This window comes from Equus caballus, chromosome 2 (assembly GCF_041296265.1).
Source record: "Equus caballus isolate H_3958 breed thoroughbred chromosome 2, TB-T2T, whole genome shotgun sequence".
Lineage (NCBI taxonomy): Eukaryota > Metazoa > Chordata > Mammalia > Perissodactyla > Equidae > Equus > Equus caballus.
In genome coordinates, this window is record NC_091685.1 from 21,719,632 (window position 1) to 21,740,223 (window position 20,592).

General features: G+C 50.0%; 2 protein-coding genes across 17 annotated transcripts in view; one reads left to right on the top strand and one right to left on the bottom strand.

Moving 5' to 3' along the window:
* Window positions 1–1,271: 1,271 nt before the first annotated feature.
* NCDN (neurochondrin) lies at window positions 1,272–10,183 on the bottom strand. Of its 7 annotated transcripts, XM_070260465.1 has the most exons (9): window positions 9,833–9,959; window positions 9,496–9,563; window positions 8,754–8,939; window positions 8,485–8,625; window positions 6,426–7,394; window positions 5,352–5,593; window positions 4,550–4,774; window positions 4,085–4,227; window positions 1,272–2,784 (listed from the first exon to the last, which is right to left on the bottom strand). In XM_070260465.1, the coding sequence occupies exons 4-9, from the start codon at window positions 8,605–8,607 to the stop codon at window positions 2,348–2,350; spliced, it is 2,139 nt and encodes a 712-aa protein (XP_070116566.1). In that variant the 5' UTR covers window positions 8,608–8,625; window positions 8,754–8,939; window positions 9,496–9,563; window positions 9,833–9,959; the 3' UTR covers window positions 1,272–2,347. The 7 variants fall into 7 exon arrangements, with proteins under 7 accessions (XP_070116566.1, XP_070116569.1, XP_014592777.1 ...); XM_070260468.1 differs by lacking the exon at window positions 8,754–8,939 and having other exon boundaries at window positions 9,351–9,563; window positions 9,833–9,942; XM_014737291.3 differs by lacking the exon at window positions 8,754–8,939 and having other exon boundaries at window positions 9,833–9,939.
* KIAA0319L (KIAA0319 like) overlaps window positions 10,021–20,592 on the top strand; it is a 90,369-nt gene continuing 79,797 nt past the window's right edge. Inside the window, exons 1-4 of one of the 10 annotated variants that reach the window (XM_070260463.1) lie at window positions 10,055–10,167; window positions 10,956–11,089; window positions 12,815–12,891; window positions 13,190–13,359. In XM_070260463.1, the coding sequence (XP_070116564.1) occupies window positions 13,218–13,359 (142 nt within the window). In that variant the 5' untranslated portion in view covers window positions 10,055–10,167; window positions 10,956–11,089; window positions 12,815–12,891; window positions 13,190–13,217. Of the gene's footprint in view, window positions 10,510–10,955; window positions 11,090–12,812; window positions 12,892–13,189; window positions 13,360–20,592 lie in introns of those variants that run through there. The other 9 variants (XM_070260461.1, XM_070260459.1, XM_005607206.4 and 6 more) reach the window with 9 other exon arrangements.

Consider the following 20,592-nt stretch of genomic DNA (forward strand, 5'->3'; position numbering starts at 1 on the left):
AGCTGGATCACGTTCAGTCTGCTCCAAAATCTGCAGTCTTGGCATGATCTCACATCTAAGCTTCTTAGCATGGCACACCAGGACTTGTTAGATCTGGTCCATGGTCACTGGTCCAACCTCACCTTCCACCACCTCCCACTTCCCACCCCTCTGTCGCACTAATAACCTATTGCAGTTCTCAAGTTTGCATGCCTTTACACCTGCTGTTCCGCTGCTTGTCTATCTGGCAAGCCCCTCCTCACCCTCAGGTCTCAGACCAATACTTCCTGAGTTTTCCTGGACTTATTCAGCCAGGCTGAGGGGCTCTCATGCTTCAGCCACACTTTGTTGTGACCCCCATAGAAGCAACTGCTTATATCTTTAGGAGCAGTCTGTTCCCTTGTTTCCCCTCTAGATTTCAAGCTTCTTGAAGACAGGGTCTTTTTATATTTTTCAGGGATTTCAGGGAATCCATGCCAAGAGTGTGACTCTCAATATATCAATAAATACACGTTCCTGTCTGTCTATGCATAGCCAACCACAGGTAGGCACTTAGGATGTGCTCAGTGAATGTTGCAGACTTGAGGGCCTAGGTGGAGAAGAGTCTGCAGAGAGTGTGGGCTTAGGGCTGGTCTGGCTCCAATCTGACAGCTTGGCTCAGGCTGGTGAGACAGTGGGTGCTCGGCTCCAGCCTCCTGCTGAAGCTCTCAGGCCCTTCTCCTTCTCACTTGGCATAGAACAGAGGTGAACAGCTGGTTGCCTGAAAGCCACATTTGGTCTGCAGGTGTTCTGTTGGGGTAGTAGTGATTTAATTTTTAAAAATCAACATTCAAAAAATCAGATTTCACATAAAAATCAGGATTTCTGACTTCCCTCTTGAAATGGGAGGATGTGGCAGTGCCACTTGGCAACACCCTGGTGACATGGAGGGGCAGGACTTCATTTGTAAACATCAGAACCCCCACTAGGCCTGGCCACATTAACATTTGAGTTTGCAACCGTGTTCTAGCAATGAAGGGTGTGGGCTGAGAAGTTGGATAGCCTGGTGGAGGCTGCCTAGTCTTGGCTCTGGCACTTACTAGTTGCAACACCCTGAGCCAATCACCTCCTTATCCTGTTTCTTCTGTAAAATCAGGATAATGCCTGCTTCACAGGATTCTTGGGGGCGAGCTGAATGAGATAACACTTGTGAAGTGTGCCTAGCAGGGCATGTGTTCAGCAAATGGTAGTTGTGAGCTGCTGGAGCCTGGAAGGGAAAGAGAAAGTGCAGGACAGAGCACACAGAAGCCATCTTGTCACCAATGAACATTTATTGAGTGTCCACATGTGCACAGCTTTGAACTTGGCAATCACAGAACAAACTGGGGGAGAGTAGGGGGGCAGGAAGGGATCAGGTTGGGGGGGGGGCCCTGGGTTCATGAGAAAGGTAGTCCCTGCTGGAGCCGCCAGTCGCGTCTCTCTGCAGAGAGGAATCATAGCAGGGTGGGAGTTAAAGCCAGGCACCACGATGGCAATGGGGTGCAGTCACTAGGGAAACATGCGGATCTGGGGAAGGGTCCCTCCTGTTCCTGGCTTCAGCCAGGCCAGATGGCACCAGGAGGACAGGGATCAGATGCTCAGGTGTCCAAGCAGGGATAAGGACAGGCAAAATAAATAACCCCCCAACCCCCACTGTCACTCTGCTGCAACATGACACAAAAGCTTAGAGACCAGGGCCTAAGGGCTCCTGGGTCCCATCAAGGAAGCTCAGGTGGAAGATTTCCCCACCCCCCACCAGGCCTGTCTGTCCCAGGTTTCCCTGGAAGGATGGGACAGTTCAGACCCTGGGTCACTGACGTTGATAGGAAGAACTGCGATGTCAATGGCCTGAGCCTATTCTCTGCCCAAGGGGGCCAAGGGCAATAACCAAATGGCCACTTTAAAGGACGTGGACCTGGGAGGCCAGAGGGGCACCACAACCTAGGGGAGCCCACGCCCTGGCCGGCAGGGCACATGGGCTGAGGCAGCCAGCTCCTGCCAGCCCTGTCCCACCCTAGGGCCTCCCTCCTGTGAGGGAGCCAGACATCGGACACAACGACACCTAGTGCCCCCCTCCCTGGGGGCTGCTCCAACCTTCCCCGGCCTGGCGGGGACAGCCACATTGATTTCCAAGCCAATCCTTGCTCCTGAGTAGGCCCAGGAGGCGGGACGCAGTTCCTTACACTTGAAGGGTGGGCACCATGCCCTTGCCCTCAGAAAAGCCAGAAAGCTGGGGTGTTTAGGGGGGAATTTTAGGGAGGGGAGGTCCAGTTTGGGGGCTTCAGGGAAGATGCCTCCTCCCTCCATCCCTCGCTACCCGCCCCCGGGTCTGTCCCCAGTGGACACCCCCTCAGGGCTCTGACAGGCATTGCTCCAGGGCAGCCATACGGTAGTGGCTGGCAGTCTCCTCGCCCGCCTGCAGCCTCATGGCCTCCCGACACAGCCGGTTGGCCCGTGCCAACTCAACCAGGACACCCTGATAGGCGGCTACCATCTCTGGCTTGACTGAGTTGGGGCTGACGCTGCCTAGTAGCTGGAGCAGCTCCTGCGGCCAGCGGGAGCGCAGGGCAGCAGGAGCCAGCCAGGGCAGCAGTGGCACGCAGCCTGTGAAGGCCTGCATGCCCAGGAACCAGAGCTCCTGCAGATCGGCCCAGATGCCCTCGTAGTCAGGGGACAGGGCCAGCACTGCCTGGTCTGAGCCAGGCGTCGCCCGAGCCACGTGGGACTGCGACAGGAAGAGGATGGCAGCTGCGAAGAAACCCCGGGATGCTGGTGTCCCCTGAAGAGCTAGAAGGCAAGGAGGGAGTCGGGGCATGAACCAGATGGGCCAGCTGCTTTGCCAGACCCTTACTTTCCCTTCCTGGGTGGGCACACTCGGGCAGCTGAAGCATAGCCTGGCATCAGCCTGCCTGGGTTCAAACCCTCCCTTTGACTTCACGGCTTAACTTTGGGTAATTCACTTTTCTGGGTCTCGTTTCTTCACTTGTAAAACGGGGCCAATAGTGCTAATCTTAGACATCTGTTGTTAGAATTAATGTAATAATCTTGGTACACTCAACCTCAGGGTCAGATCCTCCTGTAGTCAGAAGTGACAAGAGCGTCTGTTGGGCCTAGAGCTCCTCAACAGGCTAAGGAGATGCACCGATTTGATTCTTGGGCCAGAAGAGGGCACCAGAGGGACCCACGGGCTGCTGACCTGGGCTTTGCTCACCTGCCGGGCAGGGGTTCACCCCTGCACTGCAGATGCTTCTCTTGGAGGCTGTTAGTCTAACCTGGTGGCATTGGTGGGTAAACTAGCATTGGGGCTCTACTCAGGGCCTATGGAGATGCAGCCTGGGACTGAAGGAGCATGGGGGCTAGAGGGCAGGGGGACTCCTGGTCCACTGGGATGTACTTCCCATCCCACTGCCGGGTACCCTGCTGGGATCCCCGTCCAGAGAACACAGAGGCAGCTGAGGGTACGGGCTTGTTACACCCTGTTCCCAGGCATCTGCTCAGCTCCTCCAACCTGACAGATGGGGCAGAGGGAACAGGCAGGGACAGAGGGACCCAAGCAGACACCCACGGCCAAAGTGGGAGACACAGAGGGCTGGTAGGGCTGGAGGGGACGCCCCTCCCCCTGCACATAGCCAGAGTGAGGCAGTGAGGGGAGAAGGTATGTGCAGAGGAACACTGAGCACTGAAGGGTGTCACGAGGGAGGTGAGGTGCTAAGCAGAGAAAAACCTCAATGGAAAGCAGTCATGTTTCTGACTCAAGGCCTGGGTGGGGGCGGCTCCACCTTGAAAACACTGGATTCAGATTCCTTGAGCTGCTGGGAATTCCAGGTGCCTATGCCTGTGCCTCTGAACAGGCCTGTACTTACACCCACCAGCTCCTGCCTTAAAAGTCTTCAGAAGGAAGAGAATGTTATCATTTTGGAAAGAAGGGTGGGGTGAGGTGGGGGCTGGAGACATACTTCAGAGATTTCCTCTTGATTGGAAAATTCTATAAATCCATTTTCTGAAAATGGTGGCTTATGCCCCGAACACAGCAGGTCCACCCAGCTCTTCTGCCCCCATCCTTTAGGACTGGGTCCCCAGGGCTTACCTGGAGAGGTGCTAAGGAGCCGGGCCATGAGGAGGCCTAGGGTGGCCACATTGGCAGCCAGAAGCAGCCTCCCCTGCTGTTGCACCAGTGCGGGCAGCGAAGTCATCAGGGTGTTCATAAGAGACGTGAAGCAGGCATCTCGCCTGGGGAGAAAGGGAGGGAAAGATGGGGGAGGCGGGGGGTTAGGAGAGCCAGACCAAGGCTTGGCAAATTAGACAGCAGGGTAGAGAGTTAACCTCGGGCCCCATTCATGGCATCTGGGGAGCAGAGACTGGGTATGTCTGGAGCAGGCAGATATACCCAGAGGGGTTCCAAGTAAGCCAAATCCGTTAGTGGGGTAGTTCTGTCTATTCTGAGACCCTTTCATTCCCACACTAACAGGAATCCCTGGGCCTAGGAGACTAACGATTTGGGGCAAGTTTGAGCAGCCCCCCTTGCTTCTTCCGACCTGCTCCCCAGCCTCACTTGATCAGTCCTGGTGCAGTGACCACGAGGTTGAGAAAGATGTGACAGCAGGTCTGCAGGCCAATCTCCACGCTGTCAGGCAGCACTGAGGTGTCATGGCCAGGGGATGTGAGTTCCCACTGCTGCAGGAAATACTTGCACAGAAGTGAGGGGGCCCCCTCCTTGATCAGGATCTCCCGGGGCCCATCTTCGACTGTCAGGTGGCACCAGCCGGGCAGAAGGAGCCTGGGGGTGTGGAAGGAACAGATGAATAAGGGGTTGGGAGAGATGAAGGCAAAAGGCTTCTCTTTTTGGGGGCATCCCACATAAGATAAATGGAAGCAGGGGAGGAGGAGGACACGTCCTCAGAGGTACTGCAGAAAAATCACAAGCTTCAGAGTTGCACAGCCTAGTCTCAACCTGGGCTCTGCCACATGGTGTGAGTGTGGGCAAGTTACTTGAACTTCTTTGAGTCTCAGCTTCCTCATCCTGAAGATGTGGATGAGACTCATGTCATAGATTTTCTGTGTGGACCAAATGAGATAGTTTTGGTAAAGGGTATAGCAAAATGCCTTGCAGGGAGCAGATGCTCACTGGGCATGAGTTCTGTCTTGATAGAGAAATCTGGGGTTGGCAAGTGACACTTGGCAGTCTGGGAGTCTTGTGGGAACAAGTCCCTGAAAACAAACAGAAATAACCCTAAAGGCAATCTCATGCCCCAGTCAGGAAGCCCAGCACAGCCCAGCTTGGGGGGAGGAGGTGTCCCTGTACTACACGTGTCTTTAGAACTGTCTGGCTGGACAGGCTGTAACTACAAACTCACCGGAGAGCGTCCCCTGGCCAGGTGGGCCCTGAGGTGGTGGGGGAGATGGCCAGGGTGGCCACCTGCTGGGAGAGGTCATTGGTCTCCTCGGCCTCCTCGTAGAGGGTCTTGGCATAGCGGACAAGGAAGGGCAGCAGCTGGCAAACCTCCTTGCGCAGAGATGAGGTCTCTTCGGCCAGCCAGGCACCCAGGATGCGCACGGATGCAAACACAAAGGGCTCCTTCTGCTTCTCCTGCCCCACCTGTTGCCATAGGACCCCTTTGAGATGGAGCAGGACCAGAAACTCTCTGTGCCTGGCCAGCATGCCGGCCAGTCTAGGAATAACACAACTAGAAGGGAATTCTGGCCCACGAGCCCTTCAAAGACAGGCACTGAGCCTCATTCTGCTTTTTGTGCCCAGCACCTAGCACATGGTAGGGACGCACCCAACAGGGGCTTGGCACAGAGCATGCCCTCAGCTGATCGAACTGGACTTCAGAAGACATAGCCCTGCACTTGCTGGGACACAAGTCACATGCCCCTCTCTGCCCATCTCTCTAGTATGTCAAGGCTAGACGGAAACTCACAGATCCAAGGCTAAGTAAACACTCCCTCGGTGTGTTTGGACCGGGGAGGAGCTGGCAGAACCTCTACAGAGGCCGGGAACCAGTCAGCCCTGCTCCTTTCCCCTGCACCGCTGCAAGTTTGTATGTGTATGTGTGTTAAATGATGCTACAGAGATGGAGCAGAACAGACTGCTTCGATTTTGTGTGTGTGTACCAGGGGGAGGGGGGAGGGTTGTGAGTGGGAGGTTACCGTGTTGTGTGTGCGCGTGTGTGTACCGTGATGTGAGTGCACATATGGTGTGTGGTTTGGTGCTTGTGTGGAGGCTCGGGGACGGGGGGGAGAGGGAGGTTTGGTCACACACTACTCCCTGGAGCGCTGGAGGATCAGCCTGTGGTAGTGCACCTTCATCTTCCCATTATACTGCTGTCTCCCCATTACACCAAAGTGCAGGAGTTTCACTTCCCCCTTTCCCCTGCCTTCTGCCTCCCTCCGCACTGGGCTCCCTCTGCAGGCCACTGCACCCTCACCTGCTGCAGGTAGTGGATGACAGCCCCGATGGCCTCCTTCATGATGCTCACAAGCTGTACCTTCTGTGGCTCCTTCAGCAGTGACTGCTCACAGCGGGTGCATTCCTGGATCCCCAACTCCATGAGGGCATAGCAGGCGGTCACTACATCCTCTTTCACCTCCGTGCCTGTCTCCTCCAGTGCCAGCCGCACTTCCACGCATGCCAGATTCACCAGCAGGGCCAGGAACTTGCTCCCGGAGCTGCCCGCCGGGATCCAGTCGGAGCCGCAGGCGTGTGCCAGGCGGGCTGCCAGCTTCAGTGCGGGGTTGCGCTGCCAGGAGCTCAGCTTGCTGCCCAGGATGCGTGCCAGCCCGGCCTGCAGATCCCGGAGGCATTCAGAGGGCACGGTTGTAGGGGGCAGAAAGAGGGGTAGCAACTGGCAGAGCTCAAACTTGCTGGCATCCTCAGCTTTCTGGAAATCTTCACTGAGGCCCCGCAACACAGCCAGCAGGTCGGGCTCTGCCTCCTTCCAGCACTGTGTCTCGGCAGCAGCCAGCAGCCCCACCAAGAGTGCCAGGGCCTGGTCAAAGCCATAGCCATGCCCCAGGTATGCCTGACACAGGGCAGACACAGTGCCACCAGCAATGAGGTGTCGTGGCCCACGGGGTGTGCCTGCCACAGCCGTCAGGCACTGGTAGGTGTCATCGATCATGGAACGGCGGGCAGCATCGTCGGGGTCCCCCCGGGCTGTGAGGAAGGTGCTAAGGATGGGGATCTTGTTCAGGACCTGGGGATGGGCGGCCAGTTCAGGGTCACTGCAGAAGCAGGCCAGCAGGGCCACGCCCAGGGCCCGGAGGACGTGGTCAGGGCAGCCATCTGGTGCCTCCTTGCTGGTCAAAAGACGATTGGGGAAGGTGAAGCCTACAGCATCGAAGATCCGCCGCCGAGTTTTGGCATCGATGTCACCTGCTTTGACTGCCTTGGTCACCTAGGGGGAGTGTGTGCTGTCAGCAGGAGGAAAGAAAGAGGTGGCAAAGACTGTCCCCTGCACCCCGGTGCACTGACCATTCGCATGATTAGGTTATGTAATGGGACTCACTCTGGGCTCAGGAAGCCTCTCAGAGGTCATTTCATCCTGCTCCTTCCTCTTCCCCAGAGACAGATAGGCGTGACCTCTGGGACCCCTCATCTACGAGTATATCTGTGGAAGGGGTCTAGTCCTCCTCAACTACTCATTCTGCTGTTTCATCACCTGGTCAGTCGGGAAGTTCTTCTTGATGTCTAATCTAGACACCCACAACCTGAGTTGGAAGGGGCTTAGAATTCAGTGTTTAAAATCCTCCAAGGATTTAGGGTCCCTTCCTAATTGTTCCCTCTAGAGAAGTCTCTGATCCATTCCCGCCACCTTCTCATGGGAAATGGCTCCTGTGTCTCGCCGCTCTGCTTGTCAAAACATTTCCCCTAAACACCTCCTCTGCTGCAGTGTGAGCCCTTGACTCTGGAGCCTTCTTCCTGTTGCCATGGCAAACAGCAGCGGCTGTACTCCCTCCTCCCTTCACCCCCCCCCCCAACCTAACCCCCCCTTCCCAGCACTGCAGCTCCTGCTCTGCTGTCCCCAGCTGGGGTTCCTCCAATACAGCGAAGCCCCAAACCACATCCCTTACCCTCAGCCTAACTACTGCCGGCCCAGCGATCCCCTGGGACCCTTTCCCGGTCACTTACAGCCTTGCTACTCTCTCCACCCCCAGAACAATCATCCCCAGCCCTCAAGTACTCTGCACTAGTTACTACCTGCTGCTGTTACCCTATGAGTCAGCTCCCATCTGCTCTGGGACGCCCCAGAGAGCAGACCCAGGCAGCCTCCTCCAACGCTCCTAGGACCATAAGCCGTATTCACCCCCACTCTCCCCTTTGTCCCCATACTCAGGGGAGCAAAAAAGAGTCCAAAGACAGGCATCTTAGGCCTTCTTTGGTGCATCTAGGGTTGCCTATATATCCTTGGGGACTTGTTGACCCCATTCCTGGGGGGCCCAACCACCCAGCCCTTCCCACCTCCCAATTTTCAGTCAGTTCCTTACTAGCAGCAGGGCTGCAAACTGCTCGCTGTCATTCTTGGCCTCACGGAGGGCTCCTAGGTAGCGCTCCAGGGTGGGGTTTCGGCTCTCTGCCTGGTTCAGAGCTGGCTCGCAATCCGAGGCCATGATGCCCGCCTTGCCCAACTGTGAACACAAGAGGGACTGAGCATCCCTCTGCAGAGGAGGGGTGGGGGTGGGGGTGGGAGTGGAGGATGGAGGGAGGGATTGGCACAGAAGGAGGGATCAGGAGGAATGGGCTCCTCAGGACTGACCTCCTTTGGGGAGCCTCTTTATGGGGCTGGACCCTCAAATCCTTAGGGATGAAGAAGGGACCCTGGTCCAAGGTCACCTCCAGAAAGCGGGAAAGAAGGACCATGCATGCTGCTCCTCTGCTGGACAGCTCTCCTCACCAATCTCCTGGGGGTGGGAGGGTGCTGGCCCCACTGCTCAGCTGTCCCCTGGCACCAGAGGTGGGGTTTTATCTCCCTCCACCAGGCACACACGGAGGGAGTGGTGAGGACAGACAGGGAGGAATGGAGACATACATGGGTGAAGTTCGATTATCCGGACTCAGGCTGACATGAGGGAAAAGGGCATCCTAGGTTTCCTTTCCTCTCCCATCTTCAGAATAAGCAGGAGACAAGCTTGAGCAGAAGTGAGGATGCAGGACGCTGACCAGGGAAGACCTGGAGGGCCCTCTGGAGACCCCACCCCTCCAGCCAGGGCTCTCAGTCGCCCCCGCAGGCTTCTTGCCTCCTCTCCTTTCCCTCCCTCGGGCAGAAGCCGCAGCAGCAGCAGCAGCAGCAGAAGCAGCAGCAGAATTAACCCCTTGCGCTCCCTCTCCTAGCCCTCCCCGCACCGCTACCAGCCTGTGGATGTCGGCAGGGGCTGGAGAAGCAAGAAGGGGTCCCGGGCAGCTCCCAGGACAACGGAGACTTCAAAAGCCGGATAATCGAAGCGGGGCTGCTGAGATGGGGAGATGAGAAGGGGAGGAGGGTTCCTGGCGGTCACCACCTGTCCCGCCGCAGCCAGGTCACAACACGACATTGATGAAGTCACGACAAGGCGGCGATGAGATCACACTTCACGATGGCGCGGTGATGTCACGGAGAGATCACGGCAAAATCACGACATGAGACAGCCCCCAAAGATGACAGGGCAAATAAAAAAAATAGAGCTATATATTGAAAAGGGCTGTGACAAAATGGAGTCTCGACAGGGCACGATGATGTCGCGATATGGCGCGATGGAGTCGCGATAGGGTCCCCGGGGTCTGTCGGCATCGATCAGCGCCAGCTCGGAGAGGTCCCGGCTGGGATGTAGGGGAGGGCCTGAAGGGGGCTGAGCTCACCAGGCTGCGGCCCCGAACGGCGAAGTCTTCTCCGAGAGCGATGCTCCAGGAGCCTGGGGCCGCTGCTCACGCCGCGTTGCCCACTCCGGGCTCCAGGCTGCTGCAGCTCCACCCCCACCCCCGCAGCGATCTCGACCAATCCGTGGCGGCTTCACTCCAGGCTCTGGCCAATGGCGCGGCAGGGCGCTAAACCGTGGGGGGTGCTGCCGTTGCGGCCATCTTTCTTGTGGGTATTGCCCGAGTCTGAGGCCTGGGGCTCGCGCAGGGCAGGCGAAGGTGCAGACTGCCTCTGGAGAGCGGGAGGCGACAGCCTGGGGGCCCAGGTTCCTTTGCTCGTGCGTAGTTCTAACCCCCAGGAGTGCCCCTCCTCCCCTCGGGCTCGCGGCTGGCATTGAGCTTCCGGGGGTGGGGGGGCGAGAGTAGGAGGCCTTGCTTAGCAGGAAGTGTGTTTCCGGGTTGAGCCCGGGGAGGTGGGAGGAGGCGGTGTTTCCGGCCGCCGTCGCTGTCCAGGGAGGCTGAGGCGAGAGGGAGCTGTCCGGGTGGGGAGTCCGCACTACCTTCTTCCTCTAACTCCTCCTCCGGGTGAGGGGAGCGAAAGTTGGGGCCCCGACCGCATGGACCCGAAGGAGGCGGAGGCCGCCGAGAGCCGGGGCCCCACTGTGTGGCCCTGAGCCCCGGTAGGTGGCCGGCGGCGGCTGGCTTCCAGGCCGAGGACCACGAGCTCAGGGGAGGGGCAAGCGGGACGGGTTATTTCTGGGGGTGAGCTGGCCGGGTGTTGGGAGCCGGAGGTGGCCCTCCTGGCCCGGCTAGGACAGCCAGCTGCTTCTGACTTTGCAGGTGCGGAGCTCGAGTCCAAGGCTGGACCCCGCTTCTCTCGGGCCCGGGCCTGGTCCTGCAGCTCCCTCCATTCCCTGACAGTCAGACAGACAGACCGGGCTCGGGGCCCTGCTGTCCTTCTTCTCCCTCGACGAGTGCAGCCTCTCCCTTAGCTGCTGTCTCTGGTTTTTGGTTTCCCCACCAAGATAGAAAGTTGATGCAGAATAAGGGGGCGGGGCTGAGCACTATGTGTTGATTGTGATGTGAAACTTGCCTGATTCAGGACTTCGAAAATTATGCCCCGCAGATGGTCCTGTGGTGACTGCAGTGAGCACAAAGGTGCGACGGAAGAAGTCAAAAGAGAAAACCTCAGGAAGAATTCCAGGAAAGCTTTGCCTTTTCTCACCTCGTGGTGGTTGTGCCCAACCGACAATAGCTGCAGTTAGTGAAGAGCATTAGCTGACTCTCCCTATGTTTTCTTATATGATTAACAGACTGGAAGCTAGGAACAAATCGGAAAGACGACCCCCAGAACAATCTGTTCATTTTTCCAGCTATTTAGAAAACAGTGTCTGCAAATATAAGCAAAGCTATTCATGGCAGTCTGTTCTGTAACTTTCCCAAATATCTGATTCTTTTTTTCTTTAAAGAGCTTTATTCTTGATTACTCATACCGGCTGAATAGGCTGTTTCAGTCGTGCTCTGTCGTTCAAACATATCTTATCGCTGTGTACATAAATGGAGTTCCACGTATGCAGCTGACAGACTGAACTATGATACATCCCCCATCAACCTGAAGTATTAAGTAAACATTCCCCCCTGCTCTGTCTGAACAGCTGCGGCAACAGAGAGAGCTTTTATTTCGGGTGTACTTGTAACGCCCTAAATGCCAGAACTATTGCAAGCTTTTCTAGATTTTCATTTGTCAAGTATTGTGGGGGTGTGTGTTCTCTCCCTAGGTTGTTACCCTTTGATTCTGTAACAAACCGTTTAGATCTTGGTGATGTGTTGTTGTTCCTGCCTCTGGTCAGCAAGCCTTGGACTGGACGCTAGCAGTGATTTGTGCCCTTAGGCAATTGTAGGTTTCAGAGGAATGACTAGTTGGGAGTTCACCGGAAATTAGTCCTGCCTCTCTCTTATGCATGGTTTGTAAGGCTTCGCACTTCTAATCAGCTTGCTGATCCAGTAGTGTTTGTTACTTCCATTATCAAAACCTATTCATTTCTTTTATGCTTCTCTCGCCCACCTGTCACGCTATTGATGACAGGTGTTGAGTCACCTTGAGTTTAAAATCCTTTTGTGGTAGGCAGGAACGTGTTGGGTAAGACACATACACATGCACGCCATTCCATCTTGGGAGGCTAGAGAAGTTGCTGGCTATACTTTGTGATTTAGGCTTCATTTCGTAATCTCTTGAACATATCTCTGGCCCACACACCTCCTTTCTGTCCTTCCTACCCCCATCCCCCGACGCCGCTCCTTAAGATACAACTACAAAACAACTGGAAATAGGAATGGATGGAAGTGAGTGAGAAAGATGAAATGAAAGCCTTTCCTTGGGGGGCTGCACCTCAGTTTTGCAGCTGTGTGTGTGTCTATTTCCTGGTATTTTTCGGCATTGATGCTCAAACCATGCAATGCCAAACTCCCTATATGCTGGCTAGGGGTGGGGCTTGTCAACCTATGCCATTTGCCAGATGTGGATGACAGGTGCACATTTAGGACAGAAGATTTTGAATTACTTCTTCAGAACTCAATCACCCTCCTCATAATGTAGCCAAGATTTATATAATATAGGGAAATTGTGTAAGAGAGAAGAAACTGATGGAAAATTACTTTTTCTTCTGGAAGGGACATCAGTCATCTAGCCCCTGGATTCTAGAGTAGCCAGCACAATGCCTAGCACATAATAGGAGCTATGTAAATATTTGTTGAATGTATATATCAATTCAAGTCAGGAATTGCAAATGATTTTAGGGATCAGGGAGGTGACATTAAAATGTATATTGGATAGATTTTTAAGATAATAGTGGTGGGGACAGTAGCAAACTGGAGAGTGCGTGCCCTGCCTAAAGACAATCACGTTAAAATGTTTTAAAAACGTAGCTAGACAGAACGCTCAGGTTATTAGTTTACCTCTGACGGTCCAACCTCTTCTTTTCATAGATAAGAAAGTGTGTTTGGTCAAAGTCACAAAGCTATTAGTAGCAGAGCTGGAACTGAAACTCAGATCTTTTTTTCAGGTTAGTGCTCTTTCCATTCTTCCACATAGACGATTTACTGTTAGATTAGAAAATAATGCAATATAAAGTGTTTCAGTTTTACAGTAGATTCATTTCGTATCCCTTGCTGTGTTTTTATCCTGATAATTATAGGGTATGTCAAAGCTCAGGTTTAAGATTTATGGGCAGGGATGAGCAGTGAAAGACAAACTTGAAATTTCTGTTCCCCCTGATCTGTTGCATTCTCTAGCATTCCACATTTCCAGGAATCAATTATTAATTACTTGGCATATAATTTGTTCTCTTTCTGTCTTTCTAGGGGACTGGTTCTGCCTTTCTGGAAGGCCATGGAGAAGAGGCTGGGAGTCAAGCCAAGCGCTACTTCCTGGATTTTATCAGGATTTTGTTGGCAGACGTCCGTGAAGTGGTTGAGAGGCCTCTACCTGTTTTATACTTGCTTCTGCTTCAGTGCTCTGTGGTTGTCAACAGGTACCATTTTCTTTATGGATTTAAGATTAAAAAGAGCGCTTTTTGTGAGTCCTTCGGTTCATTTTAAAGACCAGTAAGAGGCAGAAAAGCAATCTGCTAATCAACAGAAATGATCATCCTTTTGGTGGGCACTGTGTTCGGTTTATTTGTTTTGGAACCAAAATTAAATTTGGGTTCTTTCTCATGGCGGAGAATTGGCACAATCATTTTGAGATTTGATGAAGGTGTAATGAAAAGAAACAGGTTTCAAAGTTGGATGGACCTTGGTTGTGGAGCTGAATGTTTTCACTAAATAACTATAAAAGCTCGAGCAAGTTACTTATTGTCCATAAGGAAGAATAAGACCTACCTCATAGCTTGATTTGAGAGAGAATGTAATTAAAGCGTGTAGTACAGCACTCTGAACATAGGTGCTTAGTAAATGGTATTTTGCTTCCTTTTCTTTCCTAATGGAATCTACACTTACAGGGAGAACGTGTTTCTTGCTTTTTCCATAGAAAGGGGTTATGCTGATAGATTTCCTAAAGTGTGCTTTCCTCCTAGAGATTATTTCACCAGGCTACAACCTCTTGCCAGGAAAGAGTGCCAAGAAGGCAACATTTCAAAGAATATCCTTTCTTTCTGTCTTGTTTCTTTCAGTTCTTTTGTTGACATTGTTCCTTGCAGAGTGTGGAATATGAGAAAACAGCAATTTGAGAAAGACTTCTGAGTATGCTGCCATTCTGGGCAGTGACCAAAAAGCTTTCTGTTGTAGGGACCACTGTCTGAGATAACTAATCAGCCTTCTGCTCCTATAATTACAAAGATTTCTGAAAGGAATTGGTGGTCACAATCTTGAGAATCAAGTAATTACTGTATTTAGCAATTTCAGTAACATCAGCTTTGGGGTTTTTGTTGTCTGGCACTGGTGGTTGATGACTGCATAATTATAGCAGTGGAAATTGCAGTTGACAGAAAGCTGACCTAAATGATTTTTACCCAGATGATGCTTTGCTGGGACAGCTAACTATTTCAGGCCAACATTTTATGTAAGATCATTTGAATTAAATAAGTAATTGATTTAGTACCATCAGAGAAGGAAAATCACATTTTTTGAAGTGGACCTACCACATACCAGACCCCTGGTTATAAACATCACATCTCTTATCTCATTTAATCCTCATGATAACCCTAGAACAGATAGTTTTATTCTCACTTTATAGATAAGGAAATTGAGGCCCAGAGAGGCAAAATGACTTGGCCAAGGTCACACAGCAAGAATCCGACAGAGCCAGGATTCTGAACCTAGGTTTGTTGACTCCAGTGCTCGTGCTCTTTATCTTCTGCTGCTCTACTTTCCAAACACAGGTGATCTTTTGGAGGACCAAAGATAGTTTTTTTTTTTTTTTTAAAGATTGGCACCTGGGCTAACAATCGTTGCCAATCTTTTTTTTTTTTTCTGTTTTATCTCCCCAAACCCACCCTGTACACAGTTGTATATCTTAGTTGCCGGTCCTTCTAGTTGTGGGATGTGGGATGCCGCCTCAACGTGCCCTGAGGATCCAAACCCTGGGCCGCTGCAGCAGAGCATGCGAACTTAACCAGTTGGCCACGGAGCCGGCCCAGAAAGATAGTTTTTTACCTCGAACCGTGATAGGCAGCTTGTTATTTGAGGGATTCCAAGTACAGGGCAGGAAGAAGCGTTTCTGTATTTTCCAATCTAACACTTAGTTAACCATAGTACTATGGGCTCATTGGGCCGGTCTTAGTATCCCTTGACCTTGGGACTTCGAAACAGCACCTAGCGAGCAGATTGAGTATAAAGGTACAAAGGCGGTATTGTTAGGAGTGGTTCTAGTGGGGATTAGATTGTACCAGTTCCATTTTAGAAAAGTTTGGAGCTTTTACCATGGAAGAACCAAGAACCACGTGTGTTCAAACTGAGGGAACATGCAAGCAACACATGGCAGATGGATTTGTTATACATGTTAATTTATCAGAACTCTTTCGCATCGATTTTTCAAAAAACACCATATCCTAATAGAAAAAAATGAATAAAGGATCTAAACAGAGTACCATATGTAAGAAATTAAAATGACTTATAAACATTTAAAAAATATTAATTCTCATTACTAACCGGAGAACTGCAGATTAAAATGAGAAATCCTTTTTAATCTATCTTATTGATGAAGATTAGTGTAAAAACATCTAGTGCTGCCAAGGGGTAACGTGGTTGCCTTCATATTGTGCTGGGGAGTTTGAACAGAGAACTTTTTGGCATAAATATCAAGATCTTTAAAAAGTTCATGTCCTTGGGGCTGGCCCCGTGGCCGAGTGGTTAAGTTCGCGCGCTCCGCTGCAGGCAGCCCAGTGTTTCGTTAGTTCGAATCCTGGGCGCGGACATGGCACTGCTCATCAAACCACGCTGAGGCAGCGTCCCACATGCCACAACTAGAAGGACCCACAACGAAGAATACACAACTATGTACCGGGGGGCTTTGGGGAGAAAAAGGAAAAAATAAAATCTTTAAAAAAAAAAAAACAAAAGTTCATGTCCTTTGATTTAGTAATACCCCTTTTAGGAATTTATCTCAAGGACACATTTAGATAGTTGTGAATGAGAGCCTTCATCAACGCTCATTTATTCTGTGTTGTAAAACATTGCTACAACCGCCCAACAACAGGAGGGTGGGGAAATGATGGCGTGTCCACATAGTGGAATATTATCCAACCTCAGAATTTATATTTTAGAAAAATAAATACATGGGGAAATGCTCCTATGTTAAGTGGTAACAGCAGGATATACAAATGCATATTCACTATGGTGCCAATTTTGTGAGAAGAAAAAAACATTTTTATATGGTAGAAAGTCTGAAACAAGATATTCAACTAAATATTTGTATATTTTTTGAGTAGTGGCATTATTATCTCTTTATTCATTATCTCTTTTTAGGCAGCTGGTCTACAAATTTTCTTGATTATGCAGTCTAATCCATAAAAAAATGGAGGATGTATCCCAATATATGTTTGTTTATATAACAAGTACCATTGTACTAATGCCTCATGTATATCAGATACCAAAACCAAAAATTTTAAAGGATTAACTAAAAAATAAATATAAATAGTTTTAATATTTCCTTTTCATACCCCAGTGATTTGTCTTGTGCACGTCTTGTAAGCAAACACTCTACTTTGGAGATCATTGCCTTAGGGAACTGGGAACTATTGGGAATTTTAAGTAGAAGAGTAAAAACTGGTAAATTTCCAGGTCATTTTTGCTGGAATATAGAAGAATGATAATGGTGGGGATGGGAGGTAGATGGAAAGGGGAGGGAGGGCAGGGCTAGAGGTAAGAATATCTGTTCGGAAGCTAATGAGATAGTCCAGAGAACATTGATGAGGTGTCTGTCTTCAAGGAACCTCTCTCTCAATGAAGAAAGTCATTTCACTCAATACAAATCGGTAGATGTAGTGCTAAATAGATGGGTAGGATTTAGGAGTTCTGTAGTAAGAGATAAAAGGAAGTTATTATTATTTTTTAATTGAGATATAATACTGTTTAATTCCAGAACACTTTCCTTACCTCCCCAAAGAAACCCCATACCTATTAGCAATTACACCCTATTCCTCCCTCCCCTTAACTTCTGGAAACCACTAATCTACTTTCTGACTTTGTGGATTTGCCTGTTCCAGACATTTCCTATAAATGGATTCATATAGTATGTGGCCTTTTATATCTGGTTTCTTTCACTTCGCATGTTTTCAAGGTTCATTCATGTTGTAGCATGAATCAGTACTTCATTCTTTTTCATGGCCGAATAATATTCCACTGTATGGCTATGCCATGTTTTATTTATTTACCTAGGAGTGGAATTGCTGAATCATATGGTAACTCTTTGTTTAACTTTTTGTTTTCTGCAGCAGCTGCACTATTTTACATTTCCACCAGCAATGTATGAAGGTTCTAATTTCTCCATGTCCTCACCAATGCTTGTTATTGTCTTTTTGATTACAGTAGAGGAGGTTATTGAAAGTTAGAAAAATCAAGGAAGGCTTCATGGAGGAAATGGAACTTGACTTGGGCCTAATAGATATCTAGTTTGCAGATAGACAAACTGACATGGCAAGAAACAAGGACTGGTGAAACAACCAGATGGGTACAGATCATTCATTTATTCATTTTTTTAAACTTACTTATTCATTCAATAAATATTTGTTGAGCCAGGCATGTTCTCTGTGAGTGAGCTCTAGCCAGGTTGCTGCCTTAGTCTTCCCAGTCTGCGAAGCTTTCTGAAAGAGCAGATCACAGTTGCTGTCTCCATTGTCCCACCTCTGTCCTCTTCTGAACCCAGCAAGGTCTGGCTTCTGCCTAAACCTTGGCTTTTGCCAGGGTGACCAGTGACCTCCCTAACTGGACACCTTTACTTCTCACCTTCCTTAACGTCTCTGTTGCATTTGACCCCTTTGACTCCTGCTTTCTTGATGCCCTTTCCTCAGCTGCCTTAAGTTACACCGTGCTTTTCTTTGTTCTCCTTCTCGTCAATGCATTGAGCTTTCAAATTATTCTTCCCACATTCCCTTCTCAGCTTGTCCCTTAAATGTTTTGTTCTTAAGGTTCTGTTTCTACCCTTTCTTGTCTGACTCTTCTGTACTCTCCCTGGGCAATCTCATTCGTTTCCGTAGTTGTGACCTCTGTGCTCACTACTCCCAAATCTATAACTGTTCATTCTCTTCTCTCCAGACCACATAGCCACTGTATGTCACACATCTCCAACTGGATGTCTCACAACTACCTCTGACTTAATATATCAAAACTGAACCCATGATCTTTTACCCCTCTTCCTCCTCCTTTATTCCCTATAACCGGGAAAAGACCACCTCCACTTGTATTCTGAGGTAGAAACCCCTGAGTCATTCTGTACTCTTTTCTCTCCTCCACATCCGAATCGCTGTTGATAGAGTGCCATCTCATGTTTCCACGCAGAGAGCTCCGTTCCTCTGCACGTGCACTTACCGTTTCTGCCTCTGTATTCTGATTCACGTAAACATGAGCTCCCTTCTGATGCTCTCCCCGAAGCCCCTGGTTTGAACTTGTCCTTTAATTTCTCATGGTGTCTATGTCACTCCCTATTATTGTATCGTATTATACCGTATATGGCTTTGGGCTTTGTGAGGAGAGATTCAGAGTAGGTTTTGCTCCAGAGTGTGGTCCTTAGTCTTCAGTCGAGGCCTTTCTGGTGTCTGCTTGTCTGTGGTGTTAATGTGATTTCTTCGTTCTGGTAGAGCTGGAATTCCAAATGCTCCTACCTCCTACCCCCAGCACTGCTTGACCTCTAGTGATTCTGTTTCCCTCTCAGCCCTGTAGCATCTGCTATTGAATAAACCTCAGGTGGTCTCGCCCTGTGCCTTTACATCCCAGCTGTCAGCCACAGACTGCCAGGGGACCCTCCAAGTGGACGTCTGGGGCCCCCTCTTTTCACAGCTCCTTCCTCTCCAGTGTCTCACCGCTCAAATTCTAGCCAAACTCAGATCTCTGCTTCTTGGGCTCAGTGAGACCCCCTTGTTCTGTTTGGGTTCCCTCTGTGTGCCGTGGTTGGGAAGTTGTCCCTTAACAGAGAACTGGGCAATTGTGGGGCTCGCTTCAAGTCTCCCTTCTCTTAGGGACTACAGCCTTGCTCGGCCTGTTACCTCCTGACTGAAAACGTTGTTTCATATATTCTATCCAGTTTTATAGTTATGTGTGGTAGATAGTGAATCTAGTACCAGTTACTCCACCATTGCTGGGAGCAGAAGTCTACTATGATTACTTGCTTATGTATCTGCTTCATGAAATTGTCTTACTCATAGTTCCATACCTAGCATCTAGCACATGGTAGGAGGCAATAAAGGTTTGTTAGGTTAACCTAAAGATAATACTGGAGGGGCTGGCCCCATGGCCGAGTGGTTAAGCTCGTGCGCCCTGCTTCGGCGGCCCAGGGTTTCGCTGGTTCGGATCCTGGGTGCGGACATGGCACCGCTCATCAAGCCATGCTGAGGCAGCGTCCCACATGCCACAACTAGAAGGACCCCCAACTAAAATATACAACTATGTACTGGGGGGATTTGGGGGGAAAAAGCAGGCAAAAAAAGAAGATTGGCAACAGTTGTTAGCTCAGGTGCTAATCTTTAAAAAGAAAAAAAGATAATACTGGAAATGGCACCACTCTGGAGAATACGTATTAAGGAGAATCATTCTTTCCTACTCTATTTTTCAATCTTGGCCCATTAAGTGGGCACTTCATTTCCCAGGAGGGAACAATATTTGGAAGGTAATTTTTGCTCTCTTTTCCACTTTTTCTCTGAATGAATGGGAGAGTGATTTTTCTGTTTGGTGAGATTGGGAAAGAATCCCGTTGTGTGAAATGGCTGGTCTTCAGGATTTGCATGCATTCTCTCCCCGCTATGCTCTAACTGGCCTGCCCATGTCAGGACAGCCTGCGTTTGTCCAACTGAGTAAGTTTAATTCAGTACAGGAAAGTATTAGATTGAGATTGTACATCTAAGCTATGTTCTCCAGTCACCTTATCACTTATTATAAAGATGGTATTTTGATCTCCATCTATGCTAACTGCCATGTTTTATTTTTTAATTAGTCCCAAACTCTGGGTGGGAGAGATTAATTATCACTCTCAACCACCACAGAGACTGCAGGTGGGACAAAGACAGCTCCTGGCTTAGCAAGAGGTCTTTTTCCCCGCTAGTTGCCGTTCTTTCTGTTCTCGTAACTGCTTGCATTTGCCCCTGGCAGACAGAAGGCACCTGAACTCTTTTCCTCCCTTGCTCCTACCCTTTGGTGGTACTCTGAGAGCTGTAGCCCCTGTTGCACCAGTCAGACCAAAAGGGATCTTTTTCCTTTAAGAGAATAATATATTTTGAACATGCATCAGTCTTATCTTCAGGAGAAAAGCACTTTCAGGAGACTTTTTAGGTGGTGTTATATCTCTGTTCTTCTTGCATCTGCTGGGCACCTAATTTAAGGTGAATGACTAATGGAATACATCTCACCGCGATGAGCCTTCAGCAGGAACTTTCTCCTGCCAAACTGTCCTATATTCTTAACTACATTGCAGTACAGGAAGGTAATAAATTATTAATCCTAAATCTGTCTCCTCAGATTGTAGGATAATGACTTGAGTACATGGCAGCCGGGGGAAGGTAAAGTTTTCTGGCTGTTAACACGAACCCTGAAAGCTGCTTGATTCTAAAATTCAGCTA

Coding starts and splice junctions, on each gene's coding strand:
- NCDN (XM_014737291.3), bottom strand. CDS start 9,528: ATGTCGTGTTGTGACCTGGCTGCGGCGGGACAG. Junction 5,594..6,425: donor TCATCCACTACCTGCAGCAG/GTGAGGGTGCAG, acceptor CTATGGCAACAG/GTGGGGCAGGAGAAGCAGAA. Junction 4,775..5,351: donor TGGCCAGGGGACGCTCTCCG/GTGAGTTTGTAG, acceptor CCACACCCCCAG/GCTCCTTCTGCCCGGCTGGT.